At 36.7% G+C, this 25,486-nt stretch overlaps 1 protein-coding gene and 2 long non-coding RNA genes across 11 annotated transcripts in view; 2 read left to right on the top strand and 1 right to left on the bottom strand.

The window, feature by feature from the left end:
• si:dkey-215k6.1 overlaps positions 1-9,512 on the top strand; it is a 343,472-nt gene extending 333,960 nt beyond the window's left edge. The window contains exons 8-9 of the mRNA XM_679464.10: positions 2,703-2,894; positions 6,823-9,512. Coding sequence (XP_684556.5) covers positions 2,703-2,894; positions 6,823-8,013 — 1,383 coding nt within the window. The 3' untranslated portion in view covers positions 8,014-9,512. The remainder of the gene's footprint in view (positions 1-2,702; positions 2,895-6,822) is intronic.
• On the bottom strand, positions 8,501-13,123 carry LOC141385790 (uncharacterized). Its single transcript, XR_012406784.1, has 2 exons — positions 10,775-13,123; positions 8,501-10,190 (listed from the first exon to the last, which is right to left on the bottom strand). It is a non-coding gene; the product is annotated as an uncharacterized lncRNA (long non-coding RNA).
• A 1,725-nt stretch (positions 13,124-14,848) lies between these two features.
• The window catches only part of LOC141385789 (uncharacterized), a 267,880-nt gene continuing 257,242 nt past the window's right edge, over positions 14,849-25,486 (top strand). For all 9 annotated transcript variants that reach the window (XR_012406780.1, XR_012406782.1, XR_012406775.1 and 6 more), the window contains exon 1: positions 14,849-15,309. This is a non-coding gene — a long non-coding RNA (uncharacterized lncRNA). The remainder of the gene's footprint in view (positions 15,310-25,486) is intronic.

Here is a 25,486-nt window from a genome sequence, read left to right as displayed (position 1 = left end):
ATCAACCCATCCATCCATCCATCCATCCATCCATCCATCCATCCATCCATCCATTCATCCAACTTCTGTTCTATCTATCATTTCATCAATCCATCCATCCAACTATTGTTCTCTGTCCTTTCATCAACCCATCCATCCATACATACATCCATCCATACATCTATCCATCCATCCAACTTTTGTTCAATCTGTCATTTCATCAACCTATCCATCCATCCAACCAACTTTTGTTCTATTCGTCATTTCATCAATTCTTCCATCTATCAATCCATCCATCCAACTATTGTTCTCTGTCATTTCATCAACCCATCCATCCATCCATACATCAATCCATCCATCCATCCATCCATCCAACTTTTGTTCTATCTGTCATTTCATCAATCCATCCATCCGTCCATTCATCCATCCATCCATCCATCCAACTTTTGTTCTATCTGTCATCCATCCATCCATCCATCCATCCATTGAAGTTTTGTTCAGTCATCCATCCATCCATCCATCCAAGTTTTGTTGTCATCCATTCATCCATCCATCCATCCTTCCATCTATCCATCCATCTTTTTTCTCTTTTTTGTCGGTCTGTCTGTCTGTCTGTCTCAGTTATGTGAGCAGTCTTTTAAATAGTCTCTACTTTATTTAGAGTATTCACTGTTGACAAATAAAGAAAGAAGCTGAGAGATAGTAACACCTCCCTTGTCTCAACCAGCGGAAACATTCACCCCCGACTGTAAAGATGTTATTGCATGATGTGAGTGATAACAAGCTTGTTTGCCTACAGGTGTTAAAAATCTGAGCCCTGTTCAGTGCTCATTCCCAAATCAAGCGTTCTGCCGGAAACCAGCTTACTAACAGGCCCCTGTGTGTTTATGTTAATTTTCTCTGCATATGTGTGTTCATGTCTGACGGGTTGCATTTGCACTTTTATGTATTTCACATGTTAGTCTGAATGGGTTGTGGTTATATAAGACTTCACACGTGGTGTATTATGTTTTTACTTTTGCGTGGAAATCACAACGTTCCTTTTTCATGTTGTACATCTCCTTGTCATTCAGACTTTCGCCACCCCTTTGATTTCCTGCCATCTTTTTCTCAGCTTGGGAATCCTCATGGTGTCAGTCAGCAGTTTGAGTCCATGGCACTTCACAATGACACGTTGATTCCGGGACACCTTTGTACACCTGTCATACTGTCTGTCTGTCATAATAAAGCAATTGCGAATTGTCAGTTTGCATCTTTTGTAAAGATGAGAGATGTTATATAATAGAACCATGGGCAGAAAAGGAGTTTCAAATAGTTATTTAAATAATTTAAAACATTTAAAGAAAAATAGATTAATTTAACACCAGTGATTAGCACTTTTTTAACTGACGATGGTTATGGCAATTGTTATTTTAGTTTTGCAAAGGGCAATCTTGCGTGTCCAATTACTTTATTGTGTATTTCATAGGTTACTACAAATACACAGACACAAAACAATTACAAGATATGATCCATGAAAAAAATATTCTTCGTGGACATCCTGTCATTCTTGTTGGCCTTGCTAAAGAGATTACACTTTCACTACAGTTCAGGATTGCGAATGTAGTGATTGTGATGGGAGCAATCTCTCTCTCTCTCTTCTCTCTCTATTCAATAATTGCTTTATTGGCATTACAAATATTACAAATCTATTGTCAAAACAGTTATAAAGTTTACATAAAAAAAAAGAAAATGCATATATAATAAAAACACAGTAAACAGTAGTAATATATATATATATATATATATATATATATATATATATATATATATATATATATATATATATATATTTATATATAATTAAATTATAGATAATATATCATATTATTTAATATATCATATTATTATTCAGTACATCAGAGTATTATTTAATCTCTCTCTCTCTCTCTCTCTCTCTCTCTCTCTCTCTCTCTCTCTCTCTCTAACAGAACAGGGAATTTTTGACAGTATTCATATTTCTTTTGTTTTTGGCTTAGTCCCTTTATTATTCCGGGGTCGCCACAGCGGAATGAACCGCCAACTTATCCAGCATATATTTTACGCAGCAGATGCTCTTCCAGCTACAACCTATCTCTGGGAAACATCCATACACTATGGACAATTTAGCTTACCCAATTCACCTGTACCGCATGTCTTTAAACTGTGGGGGAAACCGGAGCACCCGGAGGAAACCCACGCGAACGCAGGGAGAAAAGTGTAAAATCTACAGATGTTTCTGTAAACAGTCACATGTCAGAGTGCTTACTGATGAACGATTATTTAATTTATTTTATTTACATATTGTTATTTTAATTCAATTAGTTTTTCAGTGAGTGCTGATAGTTTTAACTATCAGTTTTAGTTTATCATTTATTGTAAATTGTATGTGTTTAAAAAAAAAGGTTTCCTAAAATAACCTTGACTGGAAGATATCTGAAAGTGTCATTAAATTGAATTAAAGTGTCACATTAAATTAAAGTGATTTTTTCCCTTCAATTGTCTTTTTTCATACATGCACATTAGACTATTTGTAGGTCAAGAATTATGCTTTGAAAAACTGTTCTTTTACTAAAATAGAACTAAGCACAAACCTCAAAACTGAGTGTATATTGTTCTCTAGACAGACCAGGTTAAGCACAGAGTGGCGAATGCATTTTATCTGTACCGTGTGTAGACTGGCTCCATTTCTTTGTATTTCCCAGGTGATCTTCCCTTTGTTTTACTCCATTCTGGCTGAGAGGGCCATCACAGTGCTGGATGATAAAGTGAGCATCACAGATCTGGGAGTTCAGCTGGTGGGCTCCTTGAGTCTCTCACTACAGCCCAGTTCCATCAACAGCAGATCCTTCTACATCACGACTACTGCTCAGGACCTGTTGCACACACCCAAACAGGTAAGAGCCATGAGAACTGACCAATAGAATGACTCATTTACTACCACATATGACTATGAAGAATATGGAAACTGGTATGGGCTTTCACGCATTAGCTATAAACAGTATAGGTTGAAGCTATAGAGAACTGGCTTGAACATTGCAGAAATTAAAGTCGAAGCTACTGTGAATTGGCAGTAACACTCTAAAAGCTAGACTTTACAACTGCAATCTGCTGAAAGGTAGCTATCCAGGAACAGGATTGGTGACCCCTGTTCTTAAATTAGAAGCTAGTCAATTAAACTTAGAAGCTAGACAATTTACACTTTTTTAAATCATCTATAAATGTTGCATTTTATTTTTCCCTGTTATTGTTTTATTTGTTTTACACAGTTATTTTAATTGTTCTGTTCTGAATATCTTTAACATACATACATACATACATACATATATATATATATGTATGTATGTTAAAGATATTCAAAACAAAACAATTAAAATAACAGTGTACAGTATATATGAGCAATGCTCATATATATATGAGCCATATCACATGAGTACATATTAGTGCCGTTATCGGCGTAACCACGAGACTCTTATCGCGCAATAAAAAATAAAAAAACATATCGCCATTAATCTATTCTCAAAGTTGGGTAGGGAGCTGGGTCTTTTCTACGCAGGCTATGATGACCTTCACCTTGATATTTTAGCGTGGATGTATACCTGACCGGTGAGCCGTCTGACAAAAAAGTACCCTTTTGAATCCAATCAGCAGGATGCCTGACTTTAGTTTGGCAATTTCACTTTATCTCATGAACATTTCATTCATGCCCCGTGACAAACTGCGGTATAAGACGCAATTAAGGATTAAGGACTGGTGAGAGTGTTACGGAATTTAATAACGCACGCCAAATGAAAAGAAAAAAAAAAACTTCCGCATTTCGTGATGTGTGTGTGTGTGGTCCTTTACTGACAGCAGCGTGTGTGGATCTTGTCGAAAAATATGGCAAAAAGTCCTACATGACGGTGTTTACTGATCGCGGTGGTTACTTTAATAATGCCACTAATATATGCATACTCCACATGTCTTAATTCCATTTCTGTTTAGTTTAGTCATGATTTTAGTTGTATTAAGGTAATCAAAAATCACTGTTTCCAGTTTATGTAGGCATACAGTTCAAAATTCCCATTTAACTGAATAAACAGTTAGTAAACACAAGAACATCATATTAAACATCATTTATTTTCATCACCAATTATCATAGTAGAACAGTTTCTCAATTAGTTTGTGATACATTTTGGAAACAGGAGATGAGCCCCTGGTCTGATGTGCCACCTGGCTTGAGAAACCCATTCTCAAAGACCTATTATTTGGGTAGCACACATATTCTGAATGCCTTCGGCAGAATTCAAATGATATATATATATATATATATATATATATATATATATATATATATATATATATATATATATACTAAATGTGTGTGTGTGTGTGTGTGTGTGTGTGTGTGTGTGTGTATAAACGAGGATTACAATAACTCAACATAATAAGTCATATGTAAAACATTCAAAATACATGAAACGTCGGGTTCAGAAAATAGGAATTATGGCTAAAATATAGAGACTAAAAGGGAAAGGAACAACTATGAAAAAGCCACACCACTTAATTGACCATGCAACATTTTTGTAGACCACACCTAATACGTGTCCACAGTCTGCTCTGCCAACAGTACAGCTACCACTGCAGGAATATTTCCAGTATGCAAACACTTCCTGCAAAATGTTCTGGCCTCTGTTTGCTCTGTTAACCCATGGCCACTCACTAGAGGCACCGGTGCTCATTTTGGCAGGCATTATTATGACGGAGAAGTGAATAGCTGTAATAACCTAGTTCCCCCTACAGTGCTGTTTGGAATCATCTGATTAAAGAATCTAAAATAGCGCCTCTGCTAAAAATCAAAACACTTTCCCTGGCTTCTGCCAACACTTTCCCACGCACAGGGCCCAAGGTTAACTATGAGTGAATGAGAGTGGGTGGGAAAACACTGCAAGAGTCTCATTTGGAGTTGTTGGCAATTACGGATATTAAGGAAGAACGTGGTTTGTCTCATTTGAAGAAGCTGCCAACATCAAGGTGGCCACATAATCTAGAGGTTGTACTTGTACAGTATTTTTGACACTAGCATATTTGATCTTCAGTTTGCATTTTCATTCTCTGGAGCATTTGTGATTAGATCCACACTCTCTGCATCATATATAATTATAATACATATCCTATAATTACAGTACCTTATTCTTTCCTAGCAGAGTATGATAGGTTGTTTTTTTTCCCTTAAATTATATATGACTGCAGTAGATGTTTAGATAAGCTAGATTTAATTTGATATGTTGTGGGCTTCTTGGAAAATTGACACTAGTCTTAAAGGGACAGTTCACTCGAACTTGATAGTGTTTTGTTATTATTGTTAAAATATTTGGTAACACCTTATTTTGATGGTTTATTGGAGTATTAATAGACTGTCTACTTAATATCTGTAGATACTGCTCCTTTAACAGACATTTAACTGACTATAAAAAACTTTGCAACATGTCAGCTTACACTAACTCTAAACCTAACCCCAACCTAACAGTCTACTAATAATCTAATGAGAATTAGTTGGCTTGTAGATGCAATGTAACTTAAATTCAACAAACAGACCATCAAAATAAAGTGTGACCAAATGTTTGAAGAGTATAAATGCTTCCCTATACAGTACATCAGACCTCATTCATGTAACATGATCAGTATACATCTTTGTGATAATAATTAGTAAATCTTTTTTTCTTTTGAAACACAAAAGAGGATATTTAAAAACAAATGTTGCAAAATGGTAGACTTTGATATCCATATTAGAAAAAAAATCCTAAGGAAACCAATGGCTGTTGGTTTGGTTTCTACTATTATGCAAAATATCTTCTTTTGTGTTCATAAAACAGAAACTCATACAAGTTTGGAATAAGCGGAGTGTGAGTTAACAATGAAAGAATTACCAGTTTTGGGTAAACTATCCATAGTAACTTTTTCATCACATTAAGCTATGCTTTTCACTGCATAAGATAGTAGAAATATACTTTTTTTTTCAGCAGAGAGTTATGCCAGGAGATCATACTTCCACCTTGATTTTAAAGCCATTCAAAAAAAAAAAAAAAAAAAAAAAGACATGCCGCTCCAGTTTTCTTAATTTAGTCTTTTTACTGCAGGACTTTCTGCCAGACATGCTTTTTGTCCTTACAGTCAAGTGAAGTGGATGTGTATTGTTTCAGCATGCTAACTTAATTGCCTTTTTTTACCTTTCAAGTATAAATTGCATAGCCTTGTATAGGTAAATCTTAACTCCTAGTACTCCTGCTGTTATCTTTGACTTCTTTTTCAGAACATGCAAGCTAACCTTGACAGCTTTGCAATTAGATGTTTCAGTCATAAGCAGTTTATGCTTTGATTCACATTTTCAGGGATTTAAAATATTTCAGAAGTGAAGCTCTTATTCTCTGAATGCATATACAGTATATAGAGCGTCACTCTCCAAGGACGATGATGCAGTAACTATAAATATTAAGCAGGAATGTTTCTTAAGGCCAATCTATAGTTCTGTGTCGAGTGTCCATGGAAGGTGCGCAAAAGCCTTTACATAGTCAAATACCCTTTGCATATCTTGACACTAACCTCTCAAAATATGTCACTGCATATCAAGATGGCACAGATCACAAGATGTGATGAATGTTTAACTAGACTTAAGTCCCACAGATTTTTTGTATTTATGTTATGAATAAAGTTGTTGAACGTTCCCACATTTTCTTTTGCTGAATGGGTGTGGTTTTATGTAAATGGCAACCAAATTGTTATGTTACTTGAAGAATACTTTAAAATAAAGTTTCAGTTCTTAATTTTCTCTTTATTTGATTACAGGAAGCCATCATCAGTGCGTGGATACAGTACAGTGATGGCTTTGTGACACCTCTCGACATCTATGACCCCAAAGACTTTACTCTAACCATCACCTCTCTGGATGAAACTGTGGTCTCTACCTATCATGACCCATCACAGCGCTGGCCTGTGGTAGTGGCAGAGGGTGAGGGCCAGGGGGCACTGCTGCGTGTAGAGATGATGATCTCAGAGACCTGCCAGAAATCTAAGAGGAAGAGCATTTTGGCAATGGGTGTAGGAAGCGTACAAGTGAAGTTTGGACAAAATGACCTGGAGCAGAGGAGTGGAACTCGAGAGGAAAACAGTCTGGACAACAGCACAAATGAACAGAGACACAAAGTTCTAGAGTCAGATAAAACAGGAGATAGCTGGAAATACGCAAACACTGCAGTAGAACGGGAAGAGTCGGTCCTCAAGAAAATCAGCACAACTGCAAAGACTACGCTAATTAGTCGTTCTGGAGGCAACAAACAGGGTGGTGGACAAAACAACAATGCTGGGGACTATACCAGTTTCCCAGTGCAGGTGGACCTTCCTGGCGGGGCAGAGAGTGACTTGACCCAAGCTCCAAGAGGTCTGTCAGACCTAGAAATCGGTATGTATGCCCTGCTCGGAGTCTTTTGCCTTGCTATTCTTGTCTTCCTCATCAACTGTGTCAGCTTTGCTTTCCGCTACCGCCACAAACAGCTTCCAGTTCTGGAGCAGGGTAACATGAATCATGCCCATGACTGGGTGTGGCTCGGCAATGAAGCGGACCTGATAGATCATCATGGCGAACACGGGCCTCTAGCACACAGTGAAGAGTGCACGACTGCGATAGATCGCAATGAGGGCTGTGAGGAGAGCAAGTATCTCCTCAACGGGAGTGGTATTCAGAAAAGCGGTTCTTCGCATGGACGTGGCATCCCCCATGTGCACTCCGATCCGCGTTCCTGTTCGGGAAATGACCCTACTGGCAAAGTCGAACCCCTTAACAATTCCCCTAGTGCTGCCAAACGCAAAAGAGTCAAGTTTACTTCCTTTGCTACAGTTTTACCAGACGAAGGTGGGCCGTACACCAACTCAATCCTTATTGGCAATGAAGATGACATTAAGTGGGTCTGTCAAGACATGGACCTGGGACATTCAGCCGAGCTCAGAAGCTACATGGAGAGACTGCAAGACAATCTGTAGGAGCTGAGAAGGAAAAGAAAGAAAGGGAAAGCAAGAGGGCGGACACAAAAACTCACCAGAAATGCCTTTGCACTGTGGGGGGAACGCAGGGAGAGTGGGAGGGAGGAATTATTTAAGTATTGAAAGTGGATGCAAGGAGTCGGAAAGAATAAAATCCATCAGGAGTCCAGAGTCAAGTAGGAAATTCACAGAAAGGGGAAATGGGTGAAGAGAGCCTGGCACGTTTATACTGGCTCTGACGAGCGGTCCAGGTGGCACAGAGAGAGCAGCTGCCAATTGACTAGCGCCGGGGACAGAACGCCAGTTACCGACACCCTGAATACACAAGCCCAAACAAGACCAGTGAGATAGAGAAAGAAAGGAAACAAACTTGACAGCTGTACATAAAATCAACCAACAGGGGTTGTTATCTCTGATGTAATTTATTTTGACTGAAATTATACAAGTCGGAGTTCTGGACAGACTCAACAGGTCTTATTTTATTTTAGATAATACCAGGCTGTTTTCCAGATTAGTTTGTATCCAGACCAAAACAAGCCCTCAAAGCGCCCAGACTGCCCCAGAACCAGGTGCGTGTTTGTTTTTTTACCAGTTATTTTGTACCGTCTGTCTCTCCTGCGTGAATTTCGAGAGAGCTGGGGTAGGTGGACATGTGGGATTCCCCCTGGCTGGAATTGTACCAGCTGTATCTGCACACACACTGTTCAAGGAGTCTATGAAAAACACCAAAACGCAACAGTCCTCCCTCTCCATCTCTCCTTTTGGGAATAAACCCACAAGACATCCATGATGGAAAGCAACATGACAATATAAAGACTCCTCGTACTCCGTCCATTTGATCAAGTGAATGTGGAACAATGGACTGAGGACTTCTTTGGAGCCCCACTGGGAGGTTGTTCATTTGCACAATAAGAATAATACAGAAAGTGCATATACATAGCGGCCCTCAGCTGATCTCAGACCAGCCCGCAAGACTGTCTAAACAGCAACTTATCCAGAAGATGCGATGATGAACATGGGACGGAGAGTGTAAACATACAAGCCCACAAAACTGAGTTGTGTTTGTTATAAAACCATATGATTGCTGTAATAGGAAAATATACAGAGTAGATGGTCTATTACTCTCCAGTATGGTAAATGTATGAATGTTTCTCTTTTTAATCGAGGCGAAATGTACATCATTTGCCCCCTTTTTATGAGAGACGAGCACCTCCCCATGGTTTTTACTTGTCCTATAGGTTAAAGCAACTTTCTATTTCTGCCTCACTAACCCCAGCGTTTACCCAGCTCCTTCAATCTTTGTTGTTTATATTACTGAAGAGTTGTGGGGAAGGACAGATGTGGAAAAAACCTTCCCTTTGAAAGCTCAGGTGAAAATACGCTCACAGATAAACAGTGGTAGAATTGAAATGTAGATTGTAAGAATGCAATATTTATTTGTAAGTGTAATATGAGATAGGATGTAAATAAAAATGATTCAAAATTTCTTGTGGACACTGCAAGAAGGCTGTTGCCTACATTTTCACAATCGACACAGTTGTGTCACGGGGCCATGTAAGTGTTTCATATTCTTTGTTCAAGTCTGATTTCCACTTAAGGAATAAAAAAAATTAGGGTTTAAAATGTTCAGACATGCCGTGGGTTCTGTCAAGACATCAGATTCAAATCTTTTCACTTAATATAATGTTTCTGATTTGTTTTATTTAGAGCTACAGTAGATGTAGGGGAGAGCATGTGTGTGTGCAAATGTGCACATTAATATTTTACTAATGAAAGATTTAACCTCAATATTTTGCATTCATTTTACGCCTTTTAAAACTACCAATGTGCCAGATTCTCAAATGTATAATTTAACAAAAGCTGCACATTTATAAAAATAATTGGTAATAGTAAAATGTATTTTCATCAAATTAGGGATAGATTTATTAGTGAATTTAGTTAGGGTGGGAAGTTGCAGTTTATGATTTGATCTATATAACATGTAGAATACCTACAGTAAATTACATTTTTTAATTAGACTTTAATTTGAACTTTAATATCTCTCTAAGGGGTCGATCACTCAGAACATGCATTTACGTTCCAAAAAATGCAAGGTGCACCACACTGCCTTTTTTTTTTCATTCATTCCTTTTCTTTCAACCCAAGCTCATTCTGAAAACATAGTCCCACGGACGTTTCTGGAGACAGCGGAATACGTCCCGGGAGGTACGTACGGCTGCATTTATTTTTTTCAAGCGAACGCTACGGGGCGGTGTGATGCTGTTCCCTTTCGCGCTTACCTCCGCTTACCTCCTTGTGGAGGGCTTTCCCGCTGTAACCCGTTTGTCTACTCAGCTCACCGTGTACGTCGGCGTCTTGAGATGCAGAGAGGAGTTGACCACGGCGATCGGTTTCGAGTCTGGGGAAGAGAGGTTCCAGCAATCAGGTAAGACAAAAACAGAATCCCAAAAATTAAGTGAACGAGTTCCATAACAGGGTGAGAACGTGGTGAAATCCGAAAACGCGGTAGAAAAAAAAAATCAGGGCTTTTCTTTTTTTGGACGGTTTTTGTAAACTGTTGCTCGGGTTTAGGGACGTGAGCGGGCGGGCGGGTCAATCTGTAAAATTGGTTGGGTTTAGGGAAGGAGGAGGATGGGTCAGCTGATTGGCCTGTCGCGCTATCAATCATCCGGTCAGTCAGACAGCGGCCTCTGGTGGGTTCACGCGAGAACAGCGCGGGTGCGAACTGATTCGCAAAAACAAAAACTGCAGCCGTACGTACCTCCCGGGACGTATTCTGCAGTCTCCATAAACGTCTGCGGGACTACGTTTACAGAATGAGCCTGGGTTGTTTTCTTTTCGACATAGTCTCTTTATTAATCAGGAGTCGCCACAGCGGAATGAACTGCCCACTTATCCAACACATGTTTTCTGCAGCAGATGCCCTTTCAGCCACAACCCAACACTGGGAAACACCCAAACACTCTTCACACACATACACTATACGGCCAATTTAGCTTATTCAGTTTACCTACACAGCATGTCTTTGGACTGTGGGGGAAACCGGAGGAAATCCACACGTACATGGGGAAAACATGCAAACTCACAGAAATGCCAACTGAACCAGCCGAGGCTCGAACCAGCGACTTTCTTGCTGTGAAGTAATCCTGCTATAAACTGCGCCACTGTGTCGCCCACTGCTTTTTTTGCTGACAAGAAAAAAGCACGGTGCGCTTTTTTACGTCACTAGGCAAGGACTGAATCAGCTGCTATGGTGCACTAATGTTGCTGTTAATATTGTTATAATTGTAATATTTAATAATATTGTGATATTCAAGATTTGTAAATTCATGCAGCTCTGGATAACTTGAAACAGCGACAACTAATCTCTCCATCTTTAAAAGTCTCCATAGTTGTCTTGTCACCTCAACGGAAACCCCACCTCTGCTTTCATTTGATTGGTGAATGAAAGACACGACTGACATAACGCACTTTTTTTTGCTCAGAGTTGCACTTATTTTCAGCTGCGAGCACACAGAGCACAACAGCAACAATGCGCAAAACACTCGCGTCTGTTAGTAAACCATTAAAAAGATGAGCCTCTCAATGCAAAAAGCGTGTTCAGTGTTATCAGCCCCTACACACTGAAAAAAATGATGTCTGCAAAACTGTTGCAAACAATTAAAATGTGTTGAGTTTGAACAGACATATTAAATTTTGTAGTAATTTAATGTTCACTTTAATCTGTTTGTTAAAATTTAGCCCAAATAAATTGGTTACAACCACTTAATTTTTTTATTTTTGTTTTGTAAATCCAAGGAATCATATTTGAATATTTTTTCCAGTGTAAAAAACACTTTTGCCATTTTTCAGACACTTATCAATAGTGATCATTTATTACATTATTATTACAAGGTCATTTATCACATAGCACATTTTTGTTGTTTCATGCAACAACAACAAAAAATCTCTAAATGATACAATGTTTATTTAAAAATTGGAACAAATGTCATCAGTATTACAGAATATAAGCAGATTTATACTATAGAAGTACACTTATACTTGCTCTCCCCTACCAAATTAATTTTATTTGTCATAAGCGATGGATGAGTCCATCCATTTTACTTAAATACACACAAAAAAAAAAAAGGACAGCAGTTGATTTAAGGGACGAGTGTGTGTGGTTTGGGTGGTAACTTCATACCAGCAGTCACAGTTTAAGCTATTGAACTCTTTTCTTTTTTCTAAAACATTTGAGCTTCATTTTGTCCAATGTGAAGTGACAGGACTTATTATTTGTTCTGGTTTCCTCATAGGATTGCTTTGACTTTTACCTTATGAAGTTTCATTTCATTCTGGCCTTGACCCATGCTATACAGCAGAGCGACTGTTTTCTTATTAAGTTGCTTGGTTTAAGCACTATCAAGTTTATTGTTAGTGGTGACTGTAAATTATGAAGAAACCATATAACAGAATGTTCGAGAGAGAGAGAGAGAGAGATGTTGAGCTCATGTGTTTGCCAAGGCCATTGCTGACACCTCTTCAACCAGAATAATATACTGGATTGTAACAATAACACTCTTGGTTTGCCATCCACACGAGGCCTTAGATGCAGTGTCACAATGTCTGATGACCTAAGATGGAGAATATGAACTCATCTTCACCCACTTACTGATATTCTGATCTGTTTTTCTAGATAATTTATTCCTAATTACTTATTTTGAGTTCAGCGTTTTCTCATAAACCATGTCGTTTTATGCTATCTGTTTTCATATAAGCATTATCATCTGATAAAACAACTTCGTGTCCATGTATACAAATCTATATTTTCATATAAATACATTTTAGCAACTGAAAACGCCATGATTTTGTACAAATATGCAGAAAGAATGCCAATACACCCCTGCAACGTTCTACGTTCTCATTCTACGGAAGCATCGTCATCCGTTGACGTCCCTTTGCTGGTATTTGTTCAGTATTACCCTCATTGTGTACATGCTTTGTCATTAAAGTTGTTCCCTATTGACATGGATTTAAGTTTCTTTTGTTTTCTTTTAGATTCAGTGTGCTTGATCTGATTTTATTACACATTTAATGATTAGTTAGAATGATAAAATATGTTGGTTACTACAAAAAAATAAAAAAAATAAAAAAATAAATAAATAAAAATTAAATATACTGCATTTATAAAGTACTAATTACTACATACAGAACTAGTTATCCGTGAATCATTCTAAACTCCAGGTAAATATTCTAGGTTACCCTACTTTACACAGCTTGAAGGATTAACAGGTAATATTAAAGTGATTGGCACTGCATTATTTTACTGTGCACATATGGTTAAATGCTCAAAAGCAATGCTAAAACTGCTCTGGAACAATTTTTCATGAAAAAAATCTCTTCATTTACAAGTGTAAATGTTTCCTTGCTCAGAGTTAAAAGTGGGGTTAAGAACTAGTATAATTGGTTTTGCTCTGTGAAAGGCCCTATTGGATGACTTGTGATGTAAACTCAAGAGTATTTTAAAATGTCAGAAACTTGCAGACTCATTCTTCACTTATATTTGAAGTTCCAATGACTGAACCACTTTTCTTTTTACAGCACAGGATGAGAACATTTTATATATCTTGTCAAGAAAAAGTCAGTTTGCAGTATCGTTCTTCCTCTAGCACAAGCCATTCTTTTCCATACTGTACTGCTGCATCAGTTGATCACATGAAGTGTCCAGCATTCTACACATAAGGTACATTTGAAATTAAATTTAGACATCCACCATGTCCCCTTTAACTACCACACCAAAAAAAAAAAAAAATTGGATTGCATTTAGCTCCTAATGTCACTAAAGAACGCACTCAATGCATTTTTTCCAACACATCCCATAATTTCTAAAATATCAACCTAGTAGTGGTACAGGATTGTTTATTTGATTTTTTTTTCATTCTTTAAATGACTTTAACAGTCATTATTTAAAACAGATAAAATATGGTCAGCTATTTGGTAGAGCAGGCAGTTAAAAGGTTCTGTTGCAATGTGGAAGTAAGCTCTTCTCTGCGAATGTGTTGATTCATTTGCTGCTATGGGTAAGTGACAAGGACAGTATCAAGACAATACCAGTTTGCAGGCTGCTTTCCTTAACTAAATGTCCATGAATAAAACTAGAAGTCCCATCACAATTAAATAAATAAATCACCCAAAAATGAAAATTCTGTCATCATTTACTCACATGTGACTTGTTTCAATCTATTTTTTTTCTCTCTTTATTTTCTGTTAAACAGAGAATAAGACTGGAGAATATCATAAAACTTTTTTTGTGTTCTTAGAAAGAAAGAAAGAAAGAAAGAAAGAAAGAAAGAAAGAAAGAAAGAAATGACAATAGAATTAAATTTTAGTGTGAACTATCCCTGTAAGAAACAACAACGCCAGCATTACAAAATAAACTTGACATAGCGTTTGTGGGAAAACAGCATGTTTAATGTCCTGAATGACACATTAACTGTATGCATGCACATTAACTGTGTGTTTAACTGCCCTAAATACAAATTCAAATGTTGTATAGAACCTCTATTCAGTTTAAATATCATAGAGGATATTTTTACTGTGAATTATTGCCACTATTTAAATGGCAGAAATTTACACAAAGGTGACATAACAAAATGGCAGAACTACTTGGAAAACTCCAGCAGAAGAAACTTATGGTCAGGGTCTTATGACAAGAACGTGATGAATTTGCCACAACTGTATTTATACAGGTAAATACATACTAATTTTACTGCAACATGCTTACCGTAGATCAACGGCAGACACACAGGCAAGAGCTGCCGAGAGGTGCCAAACGGCGCGTAGCACTTGACATGACGTGAATGGTCACGTGTTGGCCACCTTGGCGTTGTTGCTATTAATCTCTACACCTACCCGTGTCCTAAACGCGACGCATATCTCTTGAATATATATGTATAGTCTTTGATTTCATATTTTACGTCGGATTATGGTTTTGGTGTAGGCAATGACTGATGTTTTGAAAGGTGCACACCTGACATACAGTATAGCAGGCTACTATTAGTCCAAGTAAAAGCAGCCGCAGCACAAGGTAACTGTTAGCCAACGAAAAGATTTGTGTGCAGCAAATGTTGGCGAGATGTACTGTACACATTTCATTTGGACTGTTTCAACAAAAGATGGCACAAAAATACTCTGTAATGATCACCACTATCTTCCACTTGGACTTCAAAGTCATTTTTCAAAATATGGAGCCATTTTTCCCCTCTCAGAAATGATGGAACAGTCATTATGCTGCTGTTTCAGGAGGACAGAGAAAAGGTAAGGGCAGCATTATCTTTGTTTTACCAAATAGATGTCATTCATTTAGTCGAGGGGGTTTTCACCAAATATAACATTATTTTGGGTTCAAAACATTGTTCACTGATATTCATAGATGTATAACAAAATAGATGTATACAATATAGTTTGTATCATTCAATTGTGTATACTTTATATATTGACTTGACTGTGTATTTAATTGTGTCATAATATAATACATTTAAATGTAATTAAATTTGCATTAAGCTGGTTCATTCTGCTGTGGTAACGCCTAATAAAAGGGGAAGTGAGTAAACCTGTATTAATTAACAATGTTCCATTATTTAAATATACGTATATTCACAACTTATACACATTTGTATGTGGGTTGGCTAAAAGTCTGGCTTGGAAGTACTGCCTCTGTAAAGATTGAAAACCCCTGTTGTAATCAATTGGGCCATCCTGTTCTTTTAAAGAGCTTTTTAAGTGATTCAAAATGGAAAATTAGCTTCCCCTCACACATCTCTTTTTCCTTTTAAATCGTCTCATTTTCCAGTGACATAAAACAGATGGCTTAGTTTTTCTTGCTCTCTCAGCCACTCGTTTTTCCCCCTCTCTAAACAAATTCTATTCCAATTTAGTGGCTTCCATTAACATGTGTTTCTGCACAGGGCATTGATTTACTGCTGGTATCAAATACATATTGCCAACCAAGTGAGACATGCAACCTTTCATTTTCACGCTGTCGCGTTACAAATTCGACATGCTACATTAACAAGAAAAATGGCTGTGTTTGGCAAAGCCAATGGGAAGTGGCCTGTGTCTTTAGATGACATTTCGTTTTCTTTTTGCATTCATTACAGCTTGCTGTCATCGTTGTGCTTTAAGTTGTAAGAGTGTGAGTGCTTTTGCTTTATCACTGTGAGTCATCACAGATGTGTGTGTGTGTGTGTGTGTGTGTGTGTGTGTGTGTGTGTGTGTGTGTGTGTGCGCGTGCGTGCGTGCGTGCGTGCGTGTGTGTGTGTGTATAAACGCATAAATGTGGCACTGCTACAGTGAAACACAACGGGCTGCCCCAAGTTAAACAAGGCCTTTACCTGGGAATGACCACACCAGAGCCTTTGCCAATAAGTGATGCCTCACAGAATATTAAAGCAATACGTCTCCATCAGAGGAAGGGCATTGCCCAGAGCGAGAGCTTCATTTTACTGTCTAAAATAAATGCACTTTATTTAAGTTTCACCACTGATTGTGGTTCAGGATCCAGGATTTATATTAGAACTCAAGACTTACAGAATTCATTCTCGTACTACGGCAGACAGAAATATCCTAAAAAGATAGATGGATAGATTGTTGTTATTTGCATCTGTAATGTTCCTGCCATAAATTTTAAAAGTGAAAAGGAAACTTTCAATTAACAGTTATTTAAAAACAAATGTTAAAAACGTTTTAAAAATCTAAAGGACCTGAATAATATATATTTCTATATAATAATTATAACAGTAGTATAATCACAGTTTTTTTTTATTTAAAAGTTCAATGAATATTATTGGTTATCCATTTTACCATTAATGTCAATAAAGAACCAGAAAAATCTTATCTAATTTATGTATTCATTTGTTTGTTGTTTTTAATTGTATTATTATTTAAATGTTCTTGCCATGAAAATAGGTTTGGTTGCTGACATGGCATTAAAAAAAAAAAAAAAAAAACTTACATTACATCCAATAAAGAATCTTCATTTTAATATGTGACCATACAGAAACGTACTTCTTTTTGTTTTTTGTTGTAAGCCTTAGCACTGGAGAAGCAGTCATTTACAGTATGTTTTTGTGTGTTCACAGTGTTGTTTTCTCAGAACATCAGCGGGATCATTTGCTACAGTTTCAAGCCCTCTTGACATGATGATGTAAAAATGATTGAGCAAAATGTTTTCGCTGGTTCCTCAGGAGAGGTTCTTTATACCTAATACTATGTATTTTAACATAATACAAAATGTACTGTACTTCTATTCTATTCTATTCTATTCTATATTATATTATATTATATTATATTATATTATATTATATTATATTATATTATATTATATTATATTATATTAAATTGTATTGTATTGTATTGTATTGTATTGTATTATATTGTATTATATTATACTTTTAATTAAAATGCTAAATAGAAATATTACAACAACAAAAAGTCACAATGACCAAGATATATTATATTATTTTATATTATATCAAACTGAAGACTTTCGTTGATCTTAAAGTTGAAATATTATTAAATTTTTTTTGTAACTAATAGAAACATTTATGTTTCTAGGGATCCCAAGCATTTTGATTTGACAGTTTATCACCTGAGATTTTATGATATAGAAATAGATAACAAGTAATGAATAAAAAATCAAAATGAACAAATAACAGCTTGACATGAAGGCAAAAATAATATATTACTTTTTATCATAGTACTTTCAGACATTTATTTTTTATTCTCAGCTGTTTGTAGTCTCATAGTATGATCTCTGTCCTGTCTAATGACCCTCTTCAAATCCATAACTCACCTGAGACGCGGCTCATGTTTCGCTCATAGTGTTTAACTGAATGAGGAGCATATTATAAAAACGGAGAGTCAGGTCCACTTCCTTTGATAGCAGACATCATAAAGTGCAGTGTTTCATGCCCTCTCATTCTCTGTCCGTCCCCCGTTCCTCATGCTCCATTACCTCCAGAGCCCTGCTTATTCACTCTCTAATGTAGACAGCGAATCGTGTGTGTGTGTGTGTGTGTGTGTGTGTGTGTGTGTGTGTGTGTGTGTGTGTGTGTGTGTGTGTGTGTGTGTGTGTGTGTGTGTGTGTGTGTGTGTGTGTGTATGTGTGTGTGTGTGTCTGTGTGTGTGTCTGTGTGTGTCTGTGTGTGTGTCTGTGTGTGTCTGTATATGTGTGCGTGTGTGTAGAGATCTAATGTGACGTTAAATTGAGAGCAGCCTTGCTAATTCAATCCCTGTAACAATAGAGTAAGGCCTGAGAGAGTTTGCCTCCGATGGTGTTTTAAAGCTCACAAAGGCTCAGCAAAGAGCTCTATTAAAATCTCATTTTGTTCTTCACAAGCTGTAGTGCAAACTGAGACCTGGCGTCTTTTGAGGGTTACCAATCCCGAGTAAGTGTGTACATCTTACTCTAGCTTTGCCTGTTTAGCTGAGTAAAATTGAACGTGTCACCAAATGGCTAAAAAAGAAAGTTTCTAGAGAAGATGTTTGCAATTTACTGATTTTGTGTTATATAATGAATTATTATAAATTATTGGGTCAGTCATTGAATTGTTTTAAAGTTTAGTAGTTACGTGATTTCTTATTTCTATTCTAATTAATTGTGAATAATTACATAAGGTTGAAGTCAAAATTATTAGCCCTCCTGTATCTTTTTCAGATATTTCCCAAATGATGTTTATTAGGGCAAGACATTTTTCACAGTATTTCCATATTTTTTCTTCTGGAGAAAGTCTTAATTGTTTTATTTCAGCTAGAATGAAAGCAGTTTTTATTTATTTTAAACCACTTTAAGGTCAATATTATTTGCCCCCTTAAGCAATATTTATATAAATATTTTGGTTTAAATATTTTATTATTAGAAATTTCAGCAGACATTTACTTGTAAATACACTTTTTTAAAATATAAACATAAAACTTACATTTTAACAATTAGACATGGAAAAAAAAAACAACCAACAGTGATAAAAAGAATAATATTTAAACTAAAAAAAAAACATGCATTCCCCCTACCACAAACCCACCAGTGCTATCCAATGGTAAAAGTAGCTATAATAAACATATTAATCACAAGTTTCAATCATTCATTCATTCATTCATTTTCTTGTCGGCTTAGTCCCTTTATTAATCCGGGGTCGCCACAGCGGAATGAATCGCCAACTTATCCAGCAAGTTTTTACGCAGCGGATGCTCTTCCAGCCGCAACCCATCTCTGGGAAACATCCACACACACATTCACACACACACACACACACACACACACACACACACACACACACACACACACACACACACACACACACTCATACACTACGGACAATTTAGCCTACCCAATTCACCTGTACCGCATGTCTTTGGACTGTGGGGAAAACCGGAGCACCCGGAGGAAACCCACGCGAAGGCAGGGAGAACATGCAAACTCCACACAGAAACACCAACTGAGCCGAGGTTCGACCCAGCGACCTTCTTGCTGAGGCAACAGCACTACCTACTGCGCCACTGCCTCGCCCTAAACACAAATTTGTTGAAAGGAAATATAAGGGGACCAATTTTTTTTCAAATAACAAACGCATGTCTATTAGGTTATGCCTGATTTTTTTCCAGATGTAATATACACGTTACTCTCTCAGCCATAATTTAAAACTTATTTTAAAAGAGTAAAAACTTTTTTTTTTCCTTCCAAAATAAAAGGATACGAAACAAACTATGTTTGTACTCATGTAAGTCTCAAAAACTCTTGGGAAACTCTAAACATAATTAATAGAGGATCTGCTTTAATCGGAATGTCTAATGTATCTGAAAAAACGTAAAAATATTTTGTTCCAGAAACTCTGTTATTTGGGACATATAACAAGAATAAGACGGGTTGGAATCGCAAAACGCTTTTTAAATTGCACTTTAAGGTGCATACTGGTATCTTGAAAAATATCCAACATATTAAAATAATAAAATATTATGTACTGTCATCATGGCACAGATAGAAGAAATCTTAAATTATTTTAGAAATGTGTTGATTTTTTTATTTCTGCTAAACTTTTATTTCTGTCAAATTGGGTAAAAATAAATAGGGGGCTAATAATTCAGGAGGGCTAATAATTCTGACTTCAGCTGTATCAATAATTGCTGAGAAAAAACCTAAGTAACTAAAAGATTAATCACTGTTGGAACACACACAAAACTGGCAGTCGATGTGAATGTTGTGTGCTTTAATTCTGTTCCTCATTATTAATTCAATGCCTCTTTTTTGTATTCTGTTACTGAACTTCATTGATTTCCGTTATAAGGAAAATACAATAGAAGTTCATTGGAAGCTGAGGCTGTTAGTGTTCCCTCATTCTTTAAAGTGTCTTTTTGTATTTTTAGTAGGAATCTCATTCAGGTTTGGAACAAGTATGATGATTGCATTTTCATTTTTGGTGGGAGTTTGATCTCCTGGAATAACTCCCTGCTGAAACATGATTTTTCTATCTCAATTACAATCAAATATAGTGAAACACATTGGCTTTATTCATTCATTCATTCATTCATTCATTCATTCATTTTCTTGTCAGCTTAGTCCCTTTATTAATCCAGGGTCGCCACAGCAGAATAAACCGCCAACTTATCCAGCAAGTTTTTATGCAGCGGATGCCCTTCCAGCCGCAACCCATCTCTGGGAAACATCCACACACACATTCACACACACACTCATACACTACGGACAATTCAGCCTACCCAATTCACCTGTACCACATGTTTTTGGACTGTGGGGGAAACCGGAGCACCCGGAGGAAACCCAAGCGAAGGCAGGGAGAACATGCAAACTCCACACAGAAACGCCAACTGAGCCGAGGTTCGAACAGCAACCCAGCGACAGCACTACCTACTGCGCCACTGCCTCGCCTTATTGGCTTTATGTGCTAATACTATTTAAAATACTTTAAATACTTCATTTCATCCAACAATTTCAATTACGTTATAATTTACTCTCACTTGTTCCCAACACTTGGCTGCTTAACATTTTTGAGATTGTTTTGTAATATAAAACGGAAACATTTATTAGATTGTTTTTTTGACTTGCATGAAACATCTGCTATAATGACCGTGTTTAAATGTGGGGTCAAAAGATTCAAAGTAAATCGGCACACTGCCACTTTAGCTCTCAAAAATTTTTTAATGTCAATATTACAAAATCACAACGTTTCGACCGACATGGTCATCATCAGCCTGATGAAGACCATGTCGGTCGAAACGTTGTGATTTTGTAATATTGACATTAAAAATTTTTTGAGAGCTAAAGTGGCAGTGTGCCGATTTACTTTGAATCTTTTGCTACTTATGTTTGTTTTTTGATCGTGCACCTGCCTTCAAGATTTTCTAAATGTGGGCACATTTCTGTTTTTTGCTAATTGTGGGGTCACCAATATTAAGTTTGCCCCAAATGTAATTTTCCTAACATTCTTCAATATATGAGTATACACTCACTGGCCATTTTATTCGGTGCAGCTTACTAGTTCCAGGTTGGACCTCTCTTTGCCTTCAGAACTGCCTTATTCCTTCGTGGCATAGATTCAACAAGGTACTGGAAATATTCCTTAGATATATTGGTCCATATTGGCGTAGCATCACGCAGTTGCTGCAGATTTGTTGGTTGTAAACTCATGACACGAATCTCCCGTTCCACCACATCCCAAATGTGTTCTATTAAATTGAGATCTGGTGACTGTGGAGGCCATTTGAGTACAGTGAACTTATTGACCTGCTGAAGAAACCAGTCTGAGATGATTTACAATTCTGAAATACTCTGACCTGCCCGTCTGGCACCAACAGCCATACCACATTCAAAGTCACTTTAATCAACTTTCTTCCCCGTTCTGATGCTCAATTTGAACTGCAGCAGATTGTCTTGACCATGTCTACAAGCCTAAATGCATTGAGTTGCTGCCTTGTGATTGGCTAATTAGAGATTTGCGTTGAGCAGTTGTACAGGTGTACCTAATAAACTGACCGGTGAGTGTATAAGAGTAACATATTTCATCTAACATATAAGAAAACGGTGAGGAAAACTTTTAAAACTATTTTTAGCCAAACTACTACTTTAATGTTAACAAGTGTTTATATCTCTCTGAGATGTTTCAATGATTTCTTCATTCCTGTTCTCCACAACCTATTTCAATTCTTTATGCTGCTTTGCTTTTAAAATGTAGATTTAATACACAGTGAATATAATCTGTGGTCTGTTTCATCTTTAAGACTCCTCACCCTTTCTCACCTCTCTTTCTCTTAATGAACACTGTGTATTTATAGACTCACAGCTTTAAAAGACACCTGAATAGCAAACAGATGAGGGAAAGGAGTTATTTGTGATTTTATTAGGTATGTAACAATTAGTTTTCATGATTTAGTAATAGAGTTTCTCTCCTCGCTTGATGCTTGTCTAAAGATTGAGCCATTAGCATGCTAATATGCCCACACACCTCTTGATTAGTGCTCTAATAATAAAACTTTGATATTGACTTTGAATACCTGCATGCTGGTCCTGACTCTTCAGACTCTACAGACTATTTTAGCAGCTTAATGATATGTGCATTAACAGAAATGAACTTGTTGTGTTGTGTAGCATTGGTTCAATATTGTGATTAAACTATACCTCATTTACCTATGCCTCATAAACTTTAATCAAACTAATGTAATTAAGCTAATAATCAGAGTACTTAAAATTAGATTAAACCACATGGCTGATTTTAATCTCAATAAACATGCATGTAATCCTCAGAACTTTGTTGATTCTTAAATTAAAATCTATAATTAAATCAAATTCTGTCTTTCCCTCCATTTTAAATCTGGTTTGTGTTACGTTTACATGGACACCAGTAATCCGATTTTAATATGATTAGGACAATACTCTGATTAAGTGTCTACCATGTAAACAGCATTTTTTGAATAATTTAATCCAATTAAGGTCATAATTAAACTAAACAAAAATGAAATTAAGATGTGTAGAGTATGGCGATTTTACTCGCATTATTGAAGTGCGGTACAGACATGGAAACACCTTAATCAAACTATTAACGTCAAGTACGATTTTCGCCGCATTTGCGACAGGATAGTCTATAAACTATTCTCTGCACTTGCTGAGTCAGTGAAGGACCACAGACACCTGCATATTGAAATGCAGAGATTTTTTTACCATAAGGCGTGCAGTAGCAGTAGCAATATCTCGTTTGTCATGGGGGCATGCATGAAGTGTTCCTGAATGAAAGTGAAAGTGCTAAACTGCAGTTTAAGTCGAAAAATTAAAAATGAAACACCCGAAATTACATGAAACTCATGTAATGAACAAGGAAGATTCAAAAAGCAACTCATGTGAACATCTTAATCATATTATTTTGATTAACACAAATAATTACATTACTAATGTCCATGTAAAGTAGTCAATGTGTATCTTCACGCAAGAACCTATTAAAGTAAACCCGGTTTAGTGGCTCCAAATAATTTTATGATGTACCCATAGAAATAAGTTTTCTATTTAAATATTTTGAAAACACTGGCCAATTTCTAATTTGAGCTGTGACGTATTAGAATAGAGTTGATAAAAATAAGCAGATTGTTAAGCGAACAATACAAATGATGCAAATAAAAAGCTTTTAAAAATGAAAAGGTTTGCTTGTGTCGGGTAATTATTTATTGTTTTTATTTTTTATTATTTATTGTTTTAATTATTTATTGGATTATTTAATTTTTTTTAAATTATTGTAAATAGTCATAAAATTTTAAACGTAATCTGTATAACAAATTCTACATTGTCAGCAAAATAACCTAAAGTTATTTTTTTTATGATACGCTGTAAAACACCAAAAATAAAGTAATTCAAACCGTTTGAGGAAACCGCTTGCAACATCCCATTTAAGTTCAAAAACGAATCCTAATGAGTACTGTGAACTTAATTCACAGATATTTTTGAAAGTATAGGGAGTGTATAAAATGTACAAATTCACCAAAAATAAAAAAGATTTATTTCATGTCAGCTTTCAATGATTTCGCCATAATCAGTCAAGTGTGTAATCCATAAAGTCAATGTTCTTGTAGACTGTAGACTTTTAGATGTTCATTTTTCTTTCTCCAGCAAGAGAAAACAAATTGACAAAAAATATAGATGTATCAGTTACACATCTTGCAGCTGCATATTAAACCTCAACCATCTAATATTAATTGACTGGTGTTTCATTACACAGAATGTTTGATTTACATTCCTCTCATCAGCACATTCTATATTTTTAGTTGTAGAAAAGCAAGAAACAGAAAGACAATATATAATGTTTGATATCTGCTAAAGTTTTACTTGCTACTAATTCACATTTCACTAAAGTAGACCACCTGACCTTTCTTTAGTTCCGCAACATCATCTTTTATAGAGCATGTTCCTGATATTCATAGAGGAGTTTTAGAGCCATTTAAATTTGAGCACTTCAGTGACATTTCAGTGCTAGTCATTTAGGAAGTGTTGCCGCACACGTGAGGCTTTTGAAATGCAGGACGCTGGGTTCTTCCCCCACGTTCAGCCAATAAAATCCATAGTGATCTTGGTTCCACTGCACAAAGCTTATTTAAAAATCGGACAGCAACGTGGGGTTGAGACACAGAGTGTCACATCGCTGTGATTAATTGCACAAATATTGTAATCACACATACGTGGAGATTCAGAGCAACTGAGCTCTGTGCAAAGATAGATGGTGTCCTACACGAGGGGCAGGACACCGCATAACCACCCACACACTTCCCCCCTCATTGTAACAGGCCAATAAAATAAGACAAATGATGTCCTAATAAGCACAAGACTTTGTTTTTCATCGTAGATTCTTGGACAGAAATAGAGCAGATACTTTGGTTTCCCTTGGCAAAAAGAGATGAGAGGAACGATTGGTTCTGCCCACCATCCATGCCACATTCTTTTCCTCTCATTTTTTTCTCCCTGTTTTCCCATCTGTGTGATGTATAGCTTGTTTCAAATGCGGATTACTCAGATGTAGTGTTTTCCCTTGCTCGCTCCTGCTCTCTAAGATGCGGTTCTGTAAAGGATCTGAAACAGATTAACAGGGCCGATCCTCCCAGGCTGCGCAGCCAGTGTGGAAATGACTTTTCCATGGCTTGCTGAATGCTCATGCGAGCGAGGCGTTTTATTTTTATTTTTTTTTGTTTTCGAGTATTTGGGATACAGCCACACTATTAGATTATTTCTCATGCAAAGCCACACAGCAGGTCGCATCCACTTCTGTGCCGCTACACTGACTTGCCCTCACAGATGTAAGGTTTTTTAATCTCTGGGCTCGAGTGGCCATTAAGGTTGGAAATGAACAGAGTCTTGGGGCAAAAGTGTGCTACAGATTAAAGGTAAGGCAGTGGAAAACATTAAATCTACTCTGGCTGTTGCAAATGTGAAAGTGAATTAAAAGTGTCA

Source organism: Danio rerio, chromosome 5 (assembly GCF_049306965.1).
Source record: "Danio rerio strain Tuebingen ecotype United States chromosome 5, GRCz12tu, whole genome shotgun sequence".
Lineage (NCBI taxonomy): Eukaryota > Metazoa > Chordata > Actinopteri > Cypriniformes > Danionidae > Danio > Danio rerio.
Note: the sequence above shows the minus strand (reverse complement) of the source record. Positions and strands in the feature narration are given on the sequence as shown.